This window comes from Rhineura floridana, chromosome 8, assembly GCF_030035675.1.
Source record: "Rhineura floridana isolate rRhiFlo1 chromosome 8, rRhiFlo1.hap2, whole genome shotgun sequence".
Taxonomy (NCBI): Eukaryota; Metazoa; Chordata; class Lepidosauria; order Squamata; family Rhineuridae; genus Rhineura; species Rhineura floridana.
This window is the reverse complement of record NC_084487.1, coordinates 26067454-26086425: the sequence shown is the minus strand read 5'-3', so window position 1 is coordinate 26086425 and position 18972 is coordinate 26067454. Positions and strand designations below refer to the sequence as shown.

Here is an 18972-nt window from a genome sequence, read left to right as displayed (position 1 = left end):
GCACTTTCAGACACGGACCACTCTGAAGAAACTGGCAGCGTCTCCAAAATGGACAAACTATGGATTGCGCATATTTGGCTATCTGCATCCATTCAGTGATGGTGAGGAGAGCCTAATAGGGGCTCAGGGTTCAGGGCAGCTGATGGAAATTGTATAATTTAATCCCACACAAAACAATATTTTATTATTTATTCATTTGCCTGTTTATTTCAGATTTCCAAATTTTAGAAGGAGGTTCATCCTTATTCCATGTGTATTTGAAAATGGACTTTTTGAGGCTTCTCATAGGCCATTGGTAGGGAACCTGTGGCCCTCCAGATGTTGCTGAACTCCAAACCCCCATAGGACCAAGCCGGCATAGCCGATGGCCAAAGATGATGGGAGTGGTAGTCCAACAACATCTGGTAGGCCACAGGCTCCTCACCCCTGTTGTTGACAAAAGAAGTGTGACGCTCCTTTACAAAATATTTTTCCATATTGCTGTTTTAAAATGTATATACTCAACAGAGTTTCTGAAGGAAAGCTGTTTGCAAAACAGCACTGCTCAGGATTGCCCTCCCTGCTCATCAGCTGTTAAGTGGAGGGAGTGATCTTGTGGGGTGTGGATGGTTGCTTGCAAGCAGATTTCCTACAAAGCAGCACCCCACAGAATTGATCCCTGTTCCCCATCGGGAGGGGGGGAAGAAGACATAATGCCTCCTTCCCCCCTCCTGGCCATGTGTTTATTTAGGGTTTTGTACCCTAATGAAACATTAGCCCTGCCCCTGAACTTATTCAGGACTGGCTCCGAGGTGGGGCAGGTGGTCCTTGGATCAACCCAAGGTGGGTCAGCCTAATGCTCACCCTCCTGGATCAGAGCCTGGAGGTGGAGGGGGGCCTCTGCACAGCCCTAGTGTAAATGTGAACTGCTTTAGAGCAACCTTCAACAACCTGGTGTCTTACAGCTGTTGGACTGTACCTTCCATCAGTCCCAGCCGGTCTCTCTCTCTCTCTCTCTCTCTCTCTCTCTCTCTCTCTCTCTCTCTCTCTCTCTCTCTCTCTCGCCTGAACAGAATTTACCTGCTAATCCCAGCAATCTTTCTCTAGGTGAGTTCCAGTTTGCCATTTCTGCCGACGACAATGCAGAGTTCTGGCTGAGTCTAGGAGAGAACATCTTGGACCTCCAGTTGCTGGCAAGTGTTGGCAAGGTACTGTACATACGCACTCCCTCATTTCTTCAGTTGATGTTACCACATACACTTAATAGAAACAAGGAAATAAGCTTTCATATTGTATAATACCTGCAGCAAAACAGCATGCCAGTGAGTCTACCCTGTTTATGCTTGGCGACTGTTCATAGATGAGTAAGGATGACCTTACATCAGTGGTTCATGCTCTGGTAACCTCACGTTTGGACTACTGCAACGCGCTATACGTAGGGCTACCTCTGAAGACGGTTCGGAAGCTACAGCTAGTGCAAAATATGGCGGCCAGACTGCTAACAAGAACTAAGCGGTCTGAGCATATAACACCTGTTCTGGCTCGCCTGCACTGGCTTCCAATATGCTACCGGGCCAGATTCAAAGTGTTGGTATTAACCTATAAAGCCTTATACGGCGCGGGACCACGATACCTGCAGGAACGCCTCTCCCGTTATGAACCGGCTCGTACACTACGGTCTACTACGAAGGCCCTCCTCCGGGTCCCGACCCATAGGGAGGCCCGGAGGGTAGTAACAAGATCTAGGGCCTTCTCAGTGGTGGCCCCCGAATTGTGGAATAGTCTCCCCGAGGAGGTACGCCTGGCGCCGACACTATTATCTTTTCGGCGCCAGGTTAAAACCTTTCTCTTCTCTGAGGCATTTTAATCTAAGTTATTTATGTAAATGTTGTAATTGGTATTTTAGATGATGTACTTTTATATTTGTTATATTGATCTTGTAATTTTATTATTGTATATGTTTCTATGTTTGCCGCCCAGAGAGCTGTTTGCTAGTCGGGCGGGATATAAGCTGAATAAAATAAATAAATAAATAAATAAATAATGTTCTTTTAATGACTTGCCATTAAGGACATTCTCACCAGTAATGAAACTCCTGATTGGTATCCTAGAATACACTGGGAATTATCCCAGATCATTACAGAGACCAGCATAACACAAGTCTGTCAAGTGTAAACACTTCCCTGTGATCCCTTGGGGAACTTAAACTGGGAAATGTTATGTAAATGTGGTGAGAAAGCTGTACGATGCAAATAGTACTTGCTGTCCAGAGTTAAGAAGGTGTAGTGCATAAATCTGCAAAAATGCTTGGGGTGTATGTCGCAATGTATTCTGTTGTACATAGCATATTTTTGTTGCATTACTGCATTAAGTTTATCACATAGTGAAAGTTTTATATATTCATTTATTCATGTAGAACTATATCCCACCAATTGTCTAAAAATCACATCAATGTACAGTGATTGTAACCAGAGTGAATCTTAGGCTACATTCACACCACACATTTATTCCACTATTATTCCATTTTAAGCAGTCATGGTTTCCCCAAAAGAATCCTGGGAACTGTTGTCTGTTAAGGATGGTGAGAGTTGTTAGGAGAGCCCTTTTCCCCTCATAGAGCCACAATTTGCAGTGTTTCCTGGGAAGAGGGACTGACTGTTAAACCACTCTGACAATTGTAGCTCTATGAGGAGAATAGGAGTCTCTTAACAGCTCCCAACACTTTTCACAAACTACTCTTCCCAGAAGCCATGACTGTTTAAAGTGGTATAACAGTGGAACAAATGGATGGTGTGAATATGGCCTTAGTCACAGTGGGAATGTATTTCATATGGCTTGTTCCTGCTTCATTCTTTTGTGCAGGGGTAAGACATGTAGTGATCCCTGAGAAAGTAGCAGGCCTTCAACATGATTTTGTTCAGCCTTTCCAACCTGTTGCCATGTAGGGTTATATTCAGCTAAGGCCTACTCAGAGTAGATTCATTGAAATTAATTAACTTAAGTCATGTTTCTTAACTTCACTGGGCCTATTCTGAGTGGGACTAGCATTGAATACCACACATAACCTCTTGACTGTATACCTCTTATAGCTTGCTGAGCTTGGTGTGCAGGGGAAGATGATGTGAAGGTGAAAGTGACTTGCCTTCCTCTGCTGATTAGCTTCTCTTACTCCAAATACACAGAAGAGCCATTTACAGTCAGTGTAGAACAGAAGGTAAGCAGGAGGCACTTCTTCCCTCACTGAGGGTGTTCACAAGCAGCAGCTAAAGCTCTTCCACCTATGTTAGTAACTGTAGCAGGTGTTGTTGTACTCCGATTCCCATCAGCCCCAGGCAGCATGGTCAATGGTCTGAGATGATGGGAGTTGTAGTTCAGCAACATCTGGAGGGTCATACACTCCCCACCCTGACCTACGTTACTATCTTCCACTACCGCCACTCAGGGCCTGGTGGGGCAGCCAAGACTGGCATTATAGTTACTGTGCAAGCCTGGCAATGGTATCCCCCTTAGCAAAGATCCTGGAAGATGCCCCCTTGTCCTGCCCCAATGTAGGATATTGACTTGGTTTGCAATGGTTGGGTGCTTTTCTGTCCTGAGCTTCAAGAATTATTAAAAATAACTGTCAGCAGCATTGGCTTCTTTAACCAGTCACTGAATACTTGCATTTTTGTTTGTTTGTTTGTTTATTTATAAACACATTTGTATACCACTATTTTGTTAAAAACATTAAAGTGGTTTACAACACGTTTTAAAAAAACATAGAAGAAAAACATTAAAATACAATAAAAATGAAGGTCAACTGGTGAAGAGCTCACAGCCACTCAGTAGGCAAACAAGAGGTGTGTTGCAGCTCCGTGTGAATGAAGAATAATGTAAAGGGGGCATTTTCTGTCTCTCTGCAGACTGGGAAGGAGTGGACGGCACCTGGGGAGTTCAGGAAATTCAAGAGCCAAAAGTCAAGACCAGTGAAGTGAGTGAATAGAGATCTTGGTTCCTTCTGTTTTGCCCAGCAGGCTGTAAGTCTACTCACTCCTCCTGGCCCACCAAGTACTAAAAGAGCCTCTTGCCCTGCTTTGAACATGGTCTGCATCCACTGCCTCTTATATGGATCTCCAGATTTTCAAAAATACTGCTTTAGAACATTGAGACTTCAAAATGGTTTGCAATGGAGGTGGGAGAATTAAGCTTTCTTGGCAGAGTGGATTATGTTGTTCAGGTTTAAACAACATAATTCAGAATTTGAGTTATTCAGAACTTGAGAGTTCCCCCTAGTGGTTATTTTGGGTATATTCTGGAGACAAGCTGATTCCACACTAGGGTTGCCAGGTTCTCTTAAAGATACAGTTGCCAGGCCCGGCCTCCAAGAGGACTTCTGTATCTTTAAACGTTGTGCAGGGTAGAGGGAGAATTCCACCTTGTGGTTTTTCCCATTACAGAGTTGCAAGAACACCTGTACTTGGCTGACCTTCTCTTCTCCTAAAGATACAGGATCAGGATCAGGCCATGGACCTGGCAACCCTATTCCACACATACACACACACTGATGAGACAAATGTATTTAACTCAACCAGTGTTATTCATGTATAGGCTGCAATAATAATTTGGTGTCTTGGCCATGTGAAGATTAGCCATCCATCATGTCTTGGTTTGTTCCCCAGAAGTCCATTTCCCTGATTTAGGGAACTGGGAGCTGCTGTTTCTGTATTGAAACAGCTAAGCCTGCCTTCACACCATATATTTAAAGCACATGGCTTTCCCCAAAGAGTCCTGGGAACTGTAGTTTACCCCTCACATAGCTACAATTACCAGCACCCTTAACAAACTACAGTTCCAAGGATTCTTTGGGGGAAGTCATGTGCTTTAAGCGTATGGTGCGTTTGCAGCCCAAGGAGCTGGTGGTTCCACTCTTTCCCAGCTCTCAGCCAGGCTCTGATCCAGACAGGTGCTTCTATGCACTTTCCTCTCCTCCCAAGTACCCTCATATGCAGCTGGTTGGACACTTCAACTGCAGCTCTTAAATTCCTGACTGGATTTCTTTAGCTCCTGGACTCTGAGGGTGATGAGCGGATGGAGTCTGAGAGCTACCCAGGAACCCAGGCAGCTGGTGTAGGAGACCTCAATTCCTGAGGCAGTAATGTCCGGATTCAGTGGCCCTTCATGGTTACTGGTCCTGCTCCTCCTCCAAGGAGACCTCAGATTCCAGGTCTTGACAAGGCTGAACAATGACACCATGGCAATCTTTTCAACACATGCAGGTTGAAGCTGTCAACAGTGGGGGAAAGTATTTCCCCATGGTGAACTTATCATTAGATGAATCAACTTATTCATTGCCTGATTTGACCAGAGATCAAGGAAAATATAGAATTCACTGGCTGGACTCCTTTGCTGGAAGGATGAATTAATCGAAGGCTCAAAGATAACTTGTTTCCACCCACACTCCTATAAGTATAGTCTAAACTGATGTGGCTACTTCAGTTTCTGTGATCACTTAAGCTGGGCAAGATGCTGTACATTCATAACTTTTCTCTCCCCACTTCTCTCTCTCATAGATTGTTGGCCAGGAGCAAGTACTATTTTGAGGTGCTACACAAGCAAGATGATAAAGGCACAGATCATGTGGAAGTGGCAGTGAGTGCCCAGACTAGCTTTGGATAGCTTATTTGGCTAGTTGTGCAGGGGCTTGGCTTGAGGCCTGCTTCATATATTACAACTTCCTAGTGGGAGGTCAGTCTCCCACTAGGGGATTGTTTAAATGCAGCTTTCACCAACCTGGAGCCCTCCAGGTGTTTCAAATTACAGGTCCTTTCATCCTTGACTATTGGCCATACTGGTTGGGGATTATGGTAGTCCAAAACATTTGGAGGGCACTAGGCTGGGGAAAGCTGCTCTAATGTACGAAGTGTGCTACTTGTATTTTCTTCCCACCTTTAAGTGCATTCATTGGGTAGCCACTGCACGGGGCCACAGATTGATCTCTGTACTTGCGCTGTACTTCACATGCTGCAATGCAGATACTATTTTTCTATGCAGAGTTTGATGTCCTGATAAGAAAAATGAACGGGGGTATCCAGCCTTAGCCATGCTCAGAGGAGACCCATTGATTGATTGGGGGTCCCTTGAAATGTATGGTGTAGTCCTGAGAGTTGTATTTGATGGCTATGATCATCCACTTGAAAATGCTAGATTCCTGGGTGTTCCTGCTTTGTGTTAAAGCCTCATCGTTGTCAACATTCAAACATTCACAGCAAAATATATGCACAAGACCTGAGTTTGGGAAGGGATTCCTTAACTTTATAGATCAGAGCTGTATACCTTGTATCCAAATACAGCTCACCAGCCATGTATAAATGCAAAAGAGGCGAGGGCTCCTGCACCTTTAATAGCTGTGTAGAAGAGGGAATTTCATTAAGGATAATCTCTTTTACACAACTATTGAAGGTGCAAGAGCCCTCACCTCTTTTGCCTCGGCCAGCAGACATGTATAGCAACCCTCCAGGACAATAAATCTCCTTGTTTGCTGCTTGCTGGAGATCTGATAAGTCACAATATCTAAGCAGTGGGCTGCATTTGGCTTGGTGGGCTACTAGTCATTCAGTAGATCCCAGTTTCCTAACTGACAAATGTATAAAATTTGTATGCATCTGGCTTTCTCTTTCAGTGGAAGCTGAATGACCCTGAAGCTAAGTTTGCAGTTATTGACTCTCAGTTCCTCTCCCTTTATGCTAGTAAGTCTTCCCTCATCCCCACCCCTAGAGCTAATAAGGCCAAATGAGCTTGTTGTTGTCTGTCTTCATTCCTTCATATAATCAGCAAATCTTTGCCTATAACTGCAGCACATCCTAGGGAGATGCAGAAAAGTTGCATGAGAGCATTTTCTACAATGATATCTGGTTGATTTCATTGGCTTTTGGGAGACACTGAATTTGAACACTGGGAGGCTTGTGAAATGGGACTTTACTGAATTTGGAATTCCATTGGGTTGCCAGATCAGCATTTCAGAAAAAGGAACACTTTGAGCTGTGAAATCTCTTGACATTTGTTAACAATATGTGATAGAATTTGCTACAGTTAGGCACAGGTGCAAGGGAGGGGGAATCTCCAGCTGCCCTACAAAGATGAATTGTTCTTCCTTCCATCTCTTACCCTCTGTTCCCCCCCCTGCTGTTTTTTAGATGAAACCCTTTTGAAAATGGACGAGGTTGGTCACATCCCACAGACACTGGCTACTAATCCAAGACAGAATACTCACAGTCAAGGTGGAATGGAACACTCAGCTGACATGCTAAAGCCTGACCCTCGGGACACCATTTATAAATGTAAACGTCTAGCTTAAGCTAAAACTCATCAAGTACCAAGAATTGTAGTAGCAGACCAGGGTGGCCAACCATGGTATCTTTAAGGGTGCTCCAGCCTGGGGGCACCTCCAAACTGTCAGTATTTTGTGAAAGAGATTCAAGTGCATACCAGCAATTTAGGTTTGCCAATTAGTGGATGAAAGGGCTCTCCACCCTAGTACAGGGATTCCCAAACTGTGGTCTGTGGACCACCAATGGTCCTCGAGCTTCATTCAGGTGGCCTGTAGCATATTTGTAAAATTACAATTAAATCATACAACATCTAGCACAGTGCATTGCAATTGCTAGAACAAGCAGGAAAAAAAAATAAGTGGTCCATCAAGACCCTCAGCTGTTTTCAAATGGTCCGTGGGGGAAAAGATTTGGGGACCACTGCTCTAGTATGACAAATCCACTTAAAAATAATAATTGGACTTCTTGTGATTTGAAAAATAACAGAGAAATGCATTGAAAAGTATGGGATGAACGAATGATTAGCAGGAAGACATATAAACACCTCACAAGCAAATCAGGATAAATGCAGAACAAATACTCATTGTCATATAACTGCCCCACAAGCAAATGAGAACGAATGCTCAGTAATCTCTACTTAAGCAAAGCAGGGTGATCGATAAATATGTCATCTGGAGGAACCCTGGAAGTGGATTTTCCCTACAAGTGAAATTGTGGGCAAGGTTTTTATCACAGTTTTATTAAAATAGATAGGGCTATGGGAAGCTGGATAAAATTGCTTTCAGGGCTGAATTCAGCCCATAGGCTGTCAGTTAAGCCACTACTGTGGTAGAACATAGTTTCTTAAAGATGTTTTCCAAAAAGAAACAGCTATACCTTCTGCTATCAAGTTACTCCCACAGATCAAAACAGGCAAAGAGCATGATTAGTGGAGAGAGGCAAGAAAAGTTTATAATATTCACAACTACAGTAGGCAAGATAAGGTGTAAATTAGCTTGAGATAGCTTTCCCAGTGGTTTTTGTATCCATTGCAGTGCAGTCCTCTATTCAGTGTTCAGTAGGGCTTACTCCAAGGAAAGTGTGCATAGGATTGCAGCCTTAGATGGTTTATCTTGGTTCTAGAGTGGTTAGATGCAAAAGAGGACAAGTTCCTGCAGTTTCAATAGTTGTTAAACTATCACACTCTTAAAGGTGCAGGAGCCCTGTCCTGTTTTTCACCTGGCCACCATAAACTGATTGTTTGTAATTGCCTCTCTTTTCATGTCTGTTTCTCAGTGCCTCTCATAAGGAAGTCACAGTTGCGCAAGATCCTTCCAGACTGCCCTTACAAACCAAGCTACCTGGTCAATGGATTCCCTTTGCAGCGCTATCAAGGGCTTCAGTTTGTAAGTTTTTTTTTCTTTTTAGAGTTTCAGAAGATGAGAGAAGAATTAAGACAGTATTAATTTGGAAACCTAGTAAAGCTTTTATAAAAGGACAACTTGTAAACATATCACCATGGTTAAACAAAGATGTGAAAAGAAAGAAAGATCATAACAGGAGATGTGGAGAGGTTGGAAAAGCTGTTTTAAAACAGGGCAATAAAAACAGGAAAAGTTGAAAGAGCAACAGAAGTTAGACATCCTTGATACACAAAATGTATATAGATATATGCTGTTTGCCAAACAAAGGTTTTTTGAAGTTTGGAAATAAAAGCTATACGCTGGTGACAAATAAACTAAAGAAAAAGCAAAACTCTAATCACCTCTATCAAATCTCAAGAAGGAAAAATTACAACAGATTAAAAAGGGATTGAAATTTATAGATCATTATAATGATTATTATAGATTATTATAATAGTTTATTATAATGTCAATAACAGAAAGGATCAAAGAATTTTTTGAACAAGTTAAACTCCCAAAATTAAGTGTAGAAGACAAAGAAGCTAAGGAGCAAGAAATTTAAAAAGAGGAGGTAGAAAAGGCAATGCAGAAATGAAAAAATGGTACAACCCGTGGCCCTGATGGATTCATTCCAAAATAATATAAAGGTTTTATGGATGTTTTACGTTTTCTACTAACGAAAGCACTGAATGAATTTCACGGCCAGTGGGAAATTCCACAGAAATAGAAAAATGGGAGAATAGCTTTCTATATAAAAAGGGGGGAAAGAACAGAAACAAGCTCATACAGCTCCATAATATTACTCAGTTTTGATTATAAGATCTTAACAGAAAGATTAAGCAAGATTGTGGAAAAATATGTAAAGAAGGATAAAGCCAAGGTCATTAAAGGGAGAACACTAAGTTCTAATATAAAAATGAATATAGTCAATTATATCAAACAAAATAAGTTTACAGCAGCCAGTATGTTTTTAGATGCTGAAAAGGCATATGACAGGCATGAATGGCTATATTTGGAAAGCACATTTAGAACAATTTGGATTTGTACCTAAGTTCAATAAGTGGATAAACACAATTTATACTAAACCAATGGCAAGTCTGTCAATAAATGGAGCAACAATAAAACTTTCATATTGAAAGGGGCACATGGCAGGGTTCCCCCCATCAGGGCTGCTGTTTGTGCTATCAGTGGTGCCATTGGCAGTAGCTATAGGACAACTCCAAGCAATCGAAGGAATCAAAATGAACATAAAATTGGCTTATTTGCAGATGACATAGTGATTTTTCTATTGAATATAGGAGAGGCAGCTGAGGAGTTACAGACTGTCCTACACTAGTACAGGGAGATTGCCAGTTTCAAAATAAATATAGAGAAAAGTCCATTGCTTTTAAGGCAAAACCCTGAAAGCAAGTTGGAGGTATGGGATATACAACAAAACATATTTAGGGAGTGGTTATGTATAAAAATTTGGAGAAGATGCTGGAAAATAACTTTACATTATTCATATCCAAAATAAAAGCAGACTTAGAGAAATAGAAGGACCTTAAGTTGTTCCTAGCAGGGAAACGAAATGTTGTTAAAATGAGTGCACTACCCAAATGAAACCTTTTGTTCCAAAATCTGATAATTCAAATACCAGAATAAATTCTGCAAGAATGGCAACAGATTGTAAATCAGTTTATTTGGGATGGAAAGAAAAGCAAGATCACCAAAAAAGTAGACTTCAAATCATGGAAAGAAGGGGGGTTGGGTATCCCCAATTTAACTAGTTATTATGAAGTAGGAGTGCTCCAGTGGTTATTAAAATGGTTTAAAGATAAGGATAGTTATTTCAGACCTGTAGAGGAGGTGGAAGTAAAAATAGATTTGATGAGAATAATGTGGATGTCACAGAAGAATAGCCCCTATATATAAGAATCAGCTTTTACGTGTTTTGACCATTGCACAGCTGTTATATCCCAAGGCATGGAAAGTACCTGTAAACCTACAAAACAGAATATTCTTCAAAAAATTGGGGAAAACTAAGTTTGATTAAATTATCAGAAATGTTAAAGAACAGAGAAGATTACCAAGAAGAATTAAACAAATGGAGTCAGTTAACAGCCTATGTAAAAAGAGAACTGGATATATCAGGTGTTGGTTAGGAGTACCCTGTGTTGTAAAGTAAATTAATAAGTTTAAGAAAAGATAACCCTGCACAGAAAATGAAGGAGGGGAAGGTGCACTCGTGTTTGAAGTGTATTATTTTGTACACTTTTATATATATATTTTTTAAAGCTTACTTTATTATAAGGACTGGCTCACCTCCAATGCCATTCATTCTATGTCCAACTTTGGCACTAACAGGACAACTTGCCAAACTGAATTTGTCATCCACTTTCTTTCGAATGTGTCTTGCTACAAACCTGATCTTTATACCAATTCACCCAGATGAGAACAACCCTATAAAATACAAGAATGAGTCTCTGCAATGAAGCAGTTGACATCTCAGATATTACTGCCTTATGGGAAATGTAATTGCTGAGTTTGATCATTACTTGAAAGTTATCTGAGTAGCACAGATGCTCGCTTACCCTGAAATTGCAACCTCCTTAACCTGCTTCACTGTTTGGTTTTATATCTGAAGGGTAAAATCCAAGGCCTTAAATATCATCATCATTCTTTCCAAGCTCAAAGTGGCTTACGCTAAAAAGTTTGAATTAAAAATAAGGAAAATCGCCTCTAAATGTTTAGGAGTGGTTGACTCTCCTCTTCCATTTTGGAATAGTCAGCTGCATAATCAACAGCATGTCCACTGTCCTAGGTATGCACAACTAAGCATCTCTCTCAAAATTCTACACAGGTACACAATAGTCAGTGCACAGCATATAAATAAGGCTGTGGCATGTTTATTGATTTTTGAGGATAATAGAACTGACCGGTACTCTCTGAAAAACTGTGGCTGTCCCTGATTACACAAAGTAACCCTGAAGTTCAATTTTAGTGTTGATATTGTTTGTGTGCGGACTTTCCTTACTCTTTCCAGGTTCATTTGTCTTTTGTATATCCCAATGACTACAGTCGCTTGACTCACATGGAGACATATAATAAGTGCTTTTACCAGGAAAATGACTATTACCTGAGCAGGTAAAACCATCCTTCTAGGTAACTGATCTTGGTTACTTTTTTACTGGAAAGGAGGGGCTTATTTCTAGGAGAGGAGGATTGCTAGCTAAAAGATGTAGTCAACAGGCCCTGTGCCAGTGGGCGGCCAGGTTGGCACTGGCCGAGGGCATCTGGCACTGAGAGGGGCCTCTGCTGCTGGGGCTGGGTGGGAGTAGCTCCCGCTCCATGATCCATGCTAGCATCAGGTCACAGAGTGTGAGCCCTGTGACCTGACGTGGGCACAGAGTGCAGAGCTGCAGCCACCCTCCAAGGCAACATCCTCTGCCGCTGCCAGCGCAGGCTGGCTGCGCAACTTCCTGCAGCACCACACCATCTTGGGTGACGGCAGGTGTGTGTGTGCAGCAAGCTAAGCTGCTGATGCAGCCAGGCCCATTTAAGCCCCCGATGGCAGTGGCAGTAGTACCACCACCATCTTCAAGGGCCCACTGCAGTCTGATGCCGGCCCTGGTAGTCAGCTCTCTTGCTGTTTGAAAGACTTTTCAGTAACTTGGTTCCTGTCAGACAGGATGGGAACTGAGGGTCCTTGGTGACTTCACAAGGTTTATTTATTTATTATTTGATTTATATCCTGCCCTTCCTCCCAGCAGGAACCCAGGGCAGCAAGGTTAAAAGGAATAAAGGCTGCTTTCTACAAGATTCTTTCCTACCTGAATATCTGAGTGGGTGAGTTGGACTAGATGACTTTAATGAAATTCACAAGTGTGAACTTGGTATATTTATAGAGTATATACATGGGATACATGTTTTTTTCCCTACATAGATAACTTGTCCAAGTAGAAAAAATGTTCATGTATACTCTAAAAGTATACTAAGTTCATACTTGTGAAGGTCACCTAGCCTAAGCCACCCGTTTGGTGCAGAATGCAGGATTGGCTTTGGGTTCCTTTAGAGCATCCTTGCAGCAAAGTAGGCATGTGCTTGTCACGTGGTACAGTATGTAAACAGTTTTTCCACATGGAAGTGATATCTGTATTGGAAAATTGTTTTATGCAAGCAGAATCTACAGCTGCTACTTCTGTTTGCTGCAAATAAAGTCCTGTTAATTGCCCTTCACTTATTCAGTTAGCATATATTATTTGTTTCTATCACACAGTCCATGTAAACCTATATAAATCCAGTTGTCTAAACATCTTGCTATCCAAATGCACTAGATGCCCCCATCCAGAAAGAGGGTTCACAATGCCAGTATTGCAAGGGATATAATTTAAATAATTTGTACACAGCTTTGAGGTTTTATTACAATCAAGCAGTATATAAATCTTGTTTAAATAAATAAAGTAAGCAAGCTGCATGATCCTTTTGAAAGTAAAGAATAAGTAGGCTGTGTTGCAGAGAGTTAGAAGAAAAGTGCAAGGAACAGGACTAGCAGGATTAAGGGCTGGTTCATACAGTCAGCAGAATCAAGTGGTACAGCTTTTCCCTATACCGTTTTTATAGGCAGTGGTTTGCTTAGGTAAAACAACTTGCACATTAAAAAAAAAAACTAGGTTCTCTGGCATGTTATTTTTTCTATTTGCATAGAGTAGGGAAAATAATAAACATGCAGTCTGCCACCTGCAGCTTGAAGGTAGTGCAGTCCAGGAAACCCTTTACCGCTTGATTCTGCTTGTTATATAAAATGGACCCCACAAGCTGAAGAGATGTCGAACAGAGCAAAAGGGGAGTGTTACATGCTAGTTAAGCTTAACAGTGCAGCAATCATAATGCCTAGGTTTCCCTTTTAACTCATGCAGATTTGGATTCTCCAAATACATGAAAATGGACCATCCAGAAGGGAGAAATCCAGAGTCTGAGGAAAAAACAAAACTGCCAGGTGTGCATCTTCATGGTAAACTTGGAAAGGTTGTTTCACCAACCTTGTGCTTTAGTGCTGACAAATGAAATGAGTGATAAAGAAATAGAAAGCTTGCAGTCAGCAAAATCATAGGAGGTGGTTTCATGTTTATGGCAAATGAGGTGAAACCAGAATGAGAAACTTGGCTAATGTGGACAAGATGCTTAGTTTGTGTGGAAGCATGTGTTTTTCCCCCTTTTCAAAATGCAACACCTGTATCAAAATAAAACCCCAGGATGGTTGTATTTTTTGCCTGCTAGGTACTGAAAGGATTTGGGAGACAGATCCATGACACAAACATGCATATGCTAATTTATATGCATTGATGCCTCTGAGAAATTAAAATGATGGATGGATGGAATCTCATTCAAACTGCATTTTGCAATGCACCCAGCCACCATATAAGCAGAGTACAAAACACAGATTGAGGCTGCTTAAACACCATACAAAGAATCCTGGGAACTGTAGTCTACCCCTCAAAAAGCTACAATTCCCAGTATCTTTCACAAACTACAGTTCCCAGGAGTCTTGGGGAAATAATATGCTTTATATGTGCTTTAAATGTATGGTGTGTCTGCAGCCTAAAGAAGACCTGTGGCTTGGACCCTGTGCCTGCCTACAAGGCAAACAGCAACTTGAGACTGATCAATTTAGATTGGGAAAATAGCAAAATAACAAAGAAAAATGGTTATATGCTCGGTGCCCCAGCTGCATTTCAGGGTTTTTAATGTTTTTTTTTTATTATGTTGGGATATCAGATTACAGATCTCCCATGTTATATATAGTTTGGCCCTCACTAGGGATGTAAGAAGGCATAGTTTTCCATTCCACCCTGTACCATCTTATGCAGCACTGTTTCCATTCTGCTGCAGTTTGTCTTCTCCCCCAAATTACTTTATTCGTCTTGCAGTGGCAAACTTACATAACTTACTTAATTATGTAATTAATTGTGTACATTATGTTGTCATTACATTATTCAACCCATTTCATTTCAGCGCAAAGGAAATACAATGCAAATGGGGACACACACAGTAAATTACATGTAATTTGCAAACTGAAAGCAAGAACAGCAAATACCAATCGTATTTGTTGGTTCACTTTCTGTTCTGGACTTAGGACAAATAAGTAAACATTGGAAACTACTGCTTCATTTTCCATTTTCACTGGAATACTCCAACATCTCTAGCCCTCACATACATACCTAGCAGACAGGTGATAGCTTCCCCCCCCAAAAAAAAATATAGTAGTGTGATAATCCTCATTGTTCACGGTGCATACATTCAGCTTTTTGGTTTTCCTGTTGTCTTTGGCCAAATGAGTTTTTTCTAATGCTTCAGAAGAAAGGAATGTTTATGCAACATGTAGCAATGGCTCTATCATACTACTTTCAACTCTCTTCAAAACTATTTCCCTGTCCCCAGCCTCAGGAAGATGTAGCTTTTTGAGGAAGGGCTGCAGCAGAAGATATGGTGGGCTGGGGAGGTCAGAGAGTTTAATTCCTTTCTCTGCTCAAAATTTGGAGAGAGAGAAGCAAAGCCCAAGATATGCAATTGGTGTGTGATCTTTTCAGGCTATCAAGAAGAAGGTTTTGATGATAACCAGTATGAAGACCTAGAAACAGAAGGCATGAATCCTCCATTAAACTCCACCAGACCAAAAGTGGAAAGAAATTCCAACCTGGCAGCGGAGTACGGCAATGTTTATGATTATTCCCTGCAAAAGCGGCGGAATCTCTTGTCAGTTGCTGGAAAAGGAACGCAGAGAAAAGAATCCAAAAGGCAGATAATGACATTGGTCAATCAGACCAACAGTAACACCAGCCCAGAAAGAAATTCACCAATGAGGAGGCCGCATTTGAACAGCAGAATCCAAGGAAACGCCAAAAGCTCTCCTCATCGTTACAGGAGTGCCCATGAGTTATCAAGTACCAAGAGAAAAGCAAGAGACGAGGGCTTACAGGCTAAGAAGATGCCCAAAGGGGCTGGGGAACAAAATCCCATTAGTCACAGGGGCTCAGCTGGAAGGATCCCAAGAGAAACCTTAAATTTTAATTCAAACAGAAACAAGGGGCCATCATTAGACACCACAAAAACAAGGAGGCAATCCCAAGAACCTGACAAAGGAGCTGGAAAAGCAACCCTACGACAACAGACTATTCACAAGGACCAGTGGCTTAACCAGGTAGACTCATATATAGCCCAACATAAGGCAGCAGATGCTGCAAATGTCATTTTAGGAAGGATGGATCTGGATTCCCAGCAGCCTGTCACGACTGATTCTGCTCAGCTAGCAGTGCATGAAGAGGAGAGTAAAGACGAGGTGGTGGTGGTTGAGGAAATGGAAGAAGGGGAAAATGAAGAAGAGGAGTTTGAAAACATGCCTGCATTTGACCAGCTAGTGAACTGGGAGCAGACTTTCAGGGCAAATAACTTGGACTTCCAGATGCTGAGGACAGACTGGATTGACTTGAAGTGCAACACTTCAGGAAACCTGCTGTTAAAAGAGAAGGAAGCCCTTACGATCACTCATTTATTCTTAAAGAAACTCAACCAAAAGAACAAAGGGTGAGTCAGAAGGCATCTTACAGTCTCTCTTATCCTTACTCAGGCTAGCAATTGTAGAATGGAACATATATGTTGAACTCTCTGGGTTTCTATAGGCAGCTAGAAATTCTGCCAGATCTCTTTGTGAAATGAAGAGTGAATTGGTCTTCATTTTTACACTGAACATTTATTGTTGTTGTTGTTGTTGTTGTTGTTGACGATGATGATGATGATGATGATAATAATAATAATAATATCCCACCCTTCCTCACAAAGGTCCCCAGGGTGGTGAACACACAAACAATATAACATCTAAAAACAATTGCAATACTGATGCAGACTTGGAAAGATCTTCACTTAAAAGGCTTGTTGAAAGAAGGTCTCAGTAGGTGCAAAAAAGATAACAAAGATGGCACCTATGTAATATATAATGGGATGAAATTCCAAAGGATAGGCCCAGTTCCTATATTGTGCAGAACGGACCTCCTGATAAGATGGTCTCAGCAGGAGGCCCTCAGCTGCAGAGCACAATGATCAGTTGTGTATATAAGGGATGAGACAATAAGTTTTGCTGTTGTCCTGGGGAGCTAGGAATATGAGGCAGGAACCCTCACTTATGCTGTGCCTGATCCTTATATTCTGGCATTTCCATGTTGAGTGCCACAGACTTGAATCTAGAGTCATGCAAACTAACTTGTGATTCCTTACTCTCTCCACTTTGGGGATGGGTGGGCTAGACTTTGCCAGCACTTGGTCCTAGTAACCTGACAAGCCCAGAGGGTGATGGTGGTACTGAGGGCTATGGCATATATGTGTTGGTTGCAAGGCAAGGGAGTACTGAAGGAGGCTATCTACACTACAGATTTTAATTCTGGTTTAAGAGTCATTCCCTTGCCCCAGAACTGAATCATCAGACTGAAATTCTGTAAGAAAGCTATGGATCTCGAACATGGGCTGAAGGAAAATGAGGCCACCACCTTGCTGAGGCTAAGTTGGTGTGGGTCTGGCCAGTGCATGGATAGGTGACTGCCTGAGAACCACATATATTGCACCTAGGATTCCATGATAGAAGAAAGGTGAGATATAAATGTAAACAAAAATAAATCAATATAAATAAAACTACAGCTTCCGGGTTCCCTGGGATCCAACCATCCAGATGAGAGGTGGGCAAAACCTTCACCAGCACCACCATGGGTTGCCCTTTCACCTCTCTGTCCATTCATCCAGTTGTTCTCTGGCCTTCCCAGCTGCCTCATGAATAACTGGGGATTCTTCCTCCTCACCCCACTGTACCATAGGTGTATTAGGCCAACTTGTCTGGAAGGCAGAAGGTGTCTTGGCTTATTTATTTATTTATAAATATATTTGTATACCGCTATTTCATTTTTTTAAAAAAAGCAAAGCAGTTTACAACAAATAAAAAAATACAGTAGAAACAAAGGTCAACTATTGCAAAAATACATCTTCTTAATTGCCTGCATAAGCCTGGTGGAACAGAAAGGTTTTCAGTAGACGTTTAAAAGTTAAAACAGAAGGCCCCTGCTGAATCTCTGTTGGCAAAGCATTCCAGAGACCTGGGCCGATGACACTGAAGGCTCGATTTTGGGTCGATGTTAAATAAACCATGCCAACTCGGGGGACCACCAAAGGTGCTCCTGCAGATTATCTCAGTGATCAAGCTGGGATATAAGGGTCCAGACAGTCCCTAAGATATGTTGGACCTTAGCGGTTCAGGGCTTTGTAAATTAACACAAGGACCTTGAACCTGGCTTAGTAGTGGATGGGCAGCCAGGGCAGATGGCTTTTAAGATTGGTGCACATGTTGTTGGCCATGGCCCCCATCAGCAGTCTGGCCGCTGCATTTTGCACCAGCTGAAGCTTCTGAACCAAAGGCACAGGGCAGCCTACCCAGAGCACATTGCAGTATTATGGAACCTGCCATTTTTATTTTAGTTTTTGGAAGGCCTGGTGGCTGATCATATTTGGGGAAACACAGGCATGGTGCAGGCATTAGGCGAGTCTGGCTGATCTGTTGTAGTGAAAACAGGAATTGGGCAAAGCATATGGTGCAGATCTTATGTGCATCAGGCCTGTAATGAGCTGGGAATGACACAGCCCAAGGACCTGGTGTGCAAACATGATGCTACACAGGAGCATAGTAAGATGCCTTATACCAAGTCAGTCCATCGATCTATCTAGCTCCATATTGTCTACACTGGCAGCAGCTCTCCAAGGTTTCAGACTTGGGGACATTCCAAAGCCTACCTGGATATACTGGAGAGTGAACCTCGTACCTTCTGCATGCCAGGCAGATGCTCTTTCACTGAGCTACAGCCCTTTCTACCACTTGCAGGCGATTCCAACTGCTGCGCATTGTGAATATAGAGAAGCGGCAGGATCACCTGCGAGGCAGCCGCTACTTTCTGGAGCTGGAGCTGTTGGAGCGGGACAAGCGCATTGTCCGTTTCTCGGAATACATCTTTGCACGGGACTGGCATGGTATAAGTAGTGGCGAGGAGGAGGAAATTATGAAGGATTTGGCTTGGGGCCGCCAGCGTCACCTGTTGGCCAGCAAAACTGAGTTTGTCCTATGCTGGCCATCGGGCTTTTCCTGGAATCATCGTGCCGTTGTCCACTTCATAGTGCCAGGTAAGGGGAAGTGATTGCTTTATGATGGTCTTAACATTTCACATCTTGTCAAAATAGCAATGGGGAATGATGAGATTTTGCCCTCTCCCACCTGAGCTTCGCATGGGGAGGTG

General features: G+C 42.2%; 1 protein-coding gene across 3 annotated transcripts in view; it reads left to right on the top strand.

Annotated features, from left to right (window-relative positions):
- The window catches only part of B4GALNT3 (beta-1,4-N-acetyl-galactosaminyltransferase 3), a 122069-nt gene that overhangs the window by 91626 nt on the left and 11471 nt on the right, over positions 1–18972 (top strand). For 2 of the 3 annotated variants that reach the window (XM_061638660.1, XM_061638658.1), the window contains 11 exons: positions 11–101; positions 1087–1187; positions 3882–3949; positions 5529–5607; positions 6638–6704; positions 7152–7295; positions 8562–8671; positions 11694–11794; positions 13567–13661; positions 15238–16231; positions 18564–18859. In XM_061638660.1, coding sequence (XP_061494644.1) covers positions 11–101; positions 1087–1187; positions 3882–3949; positions 5529–5607; positions 6638–6704; positions 7152–7295; positions 8562–8671; positions 11694–11794; positions 13567–13661; positions 15238–16231; positions 18564–18859 — 2146 coding nt within the window. The remainder of the gene's footprint in view (positions 1–10; positions 102–1086; positions 1188–3881; positions 3950–5528; positions 5608–6637; positions 6705–7151; positions 7296–8561; positions 8672–11693; positions 11795–13566; positions 13662–15237; positions 16232–18563; positions 18860–18972) is intronic. The other variant, XM_061638659.1, reaches the window with a different exon arrangement.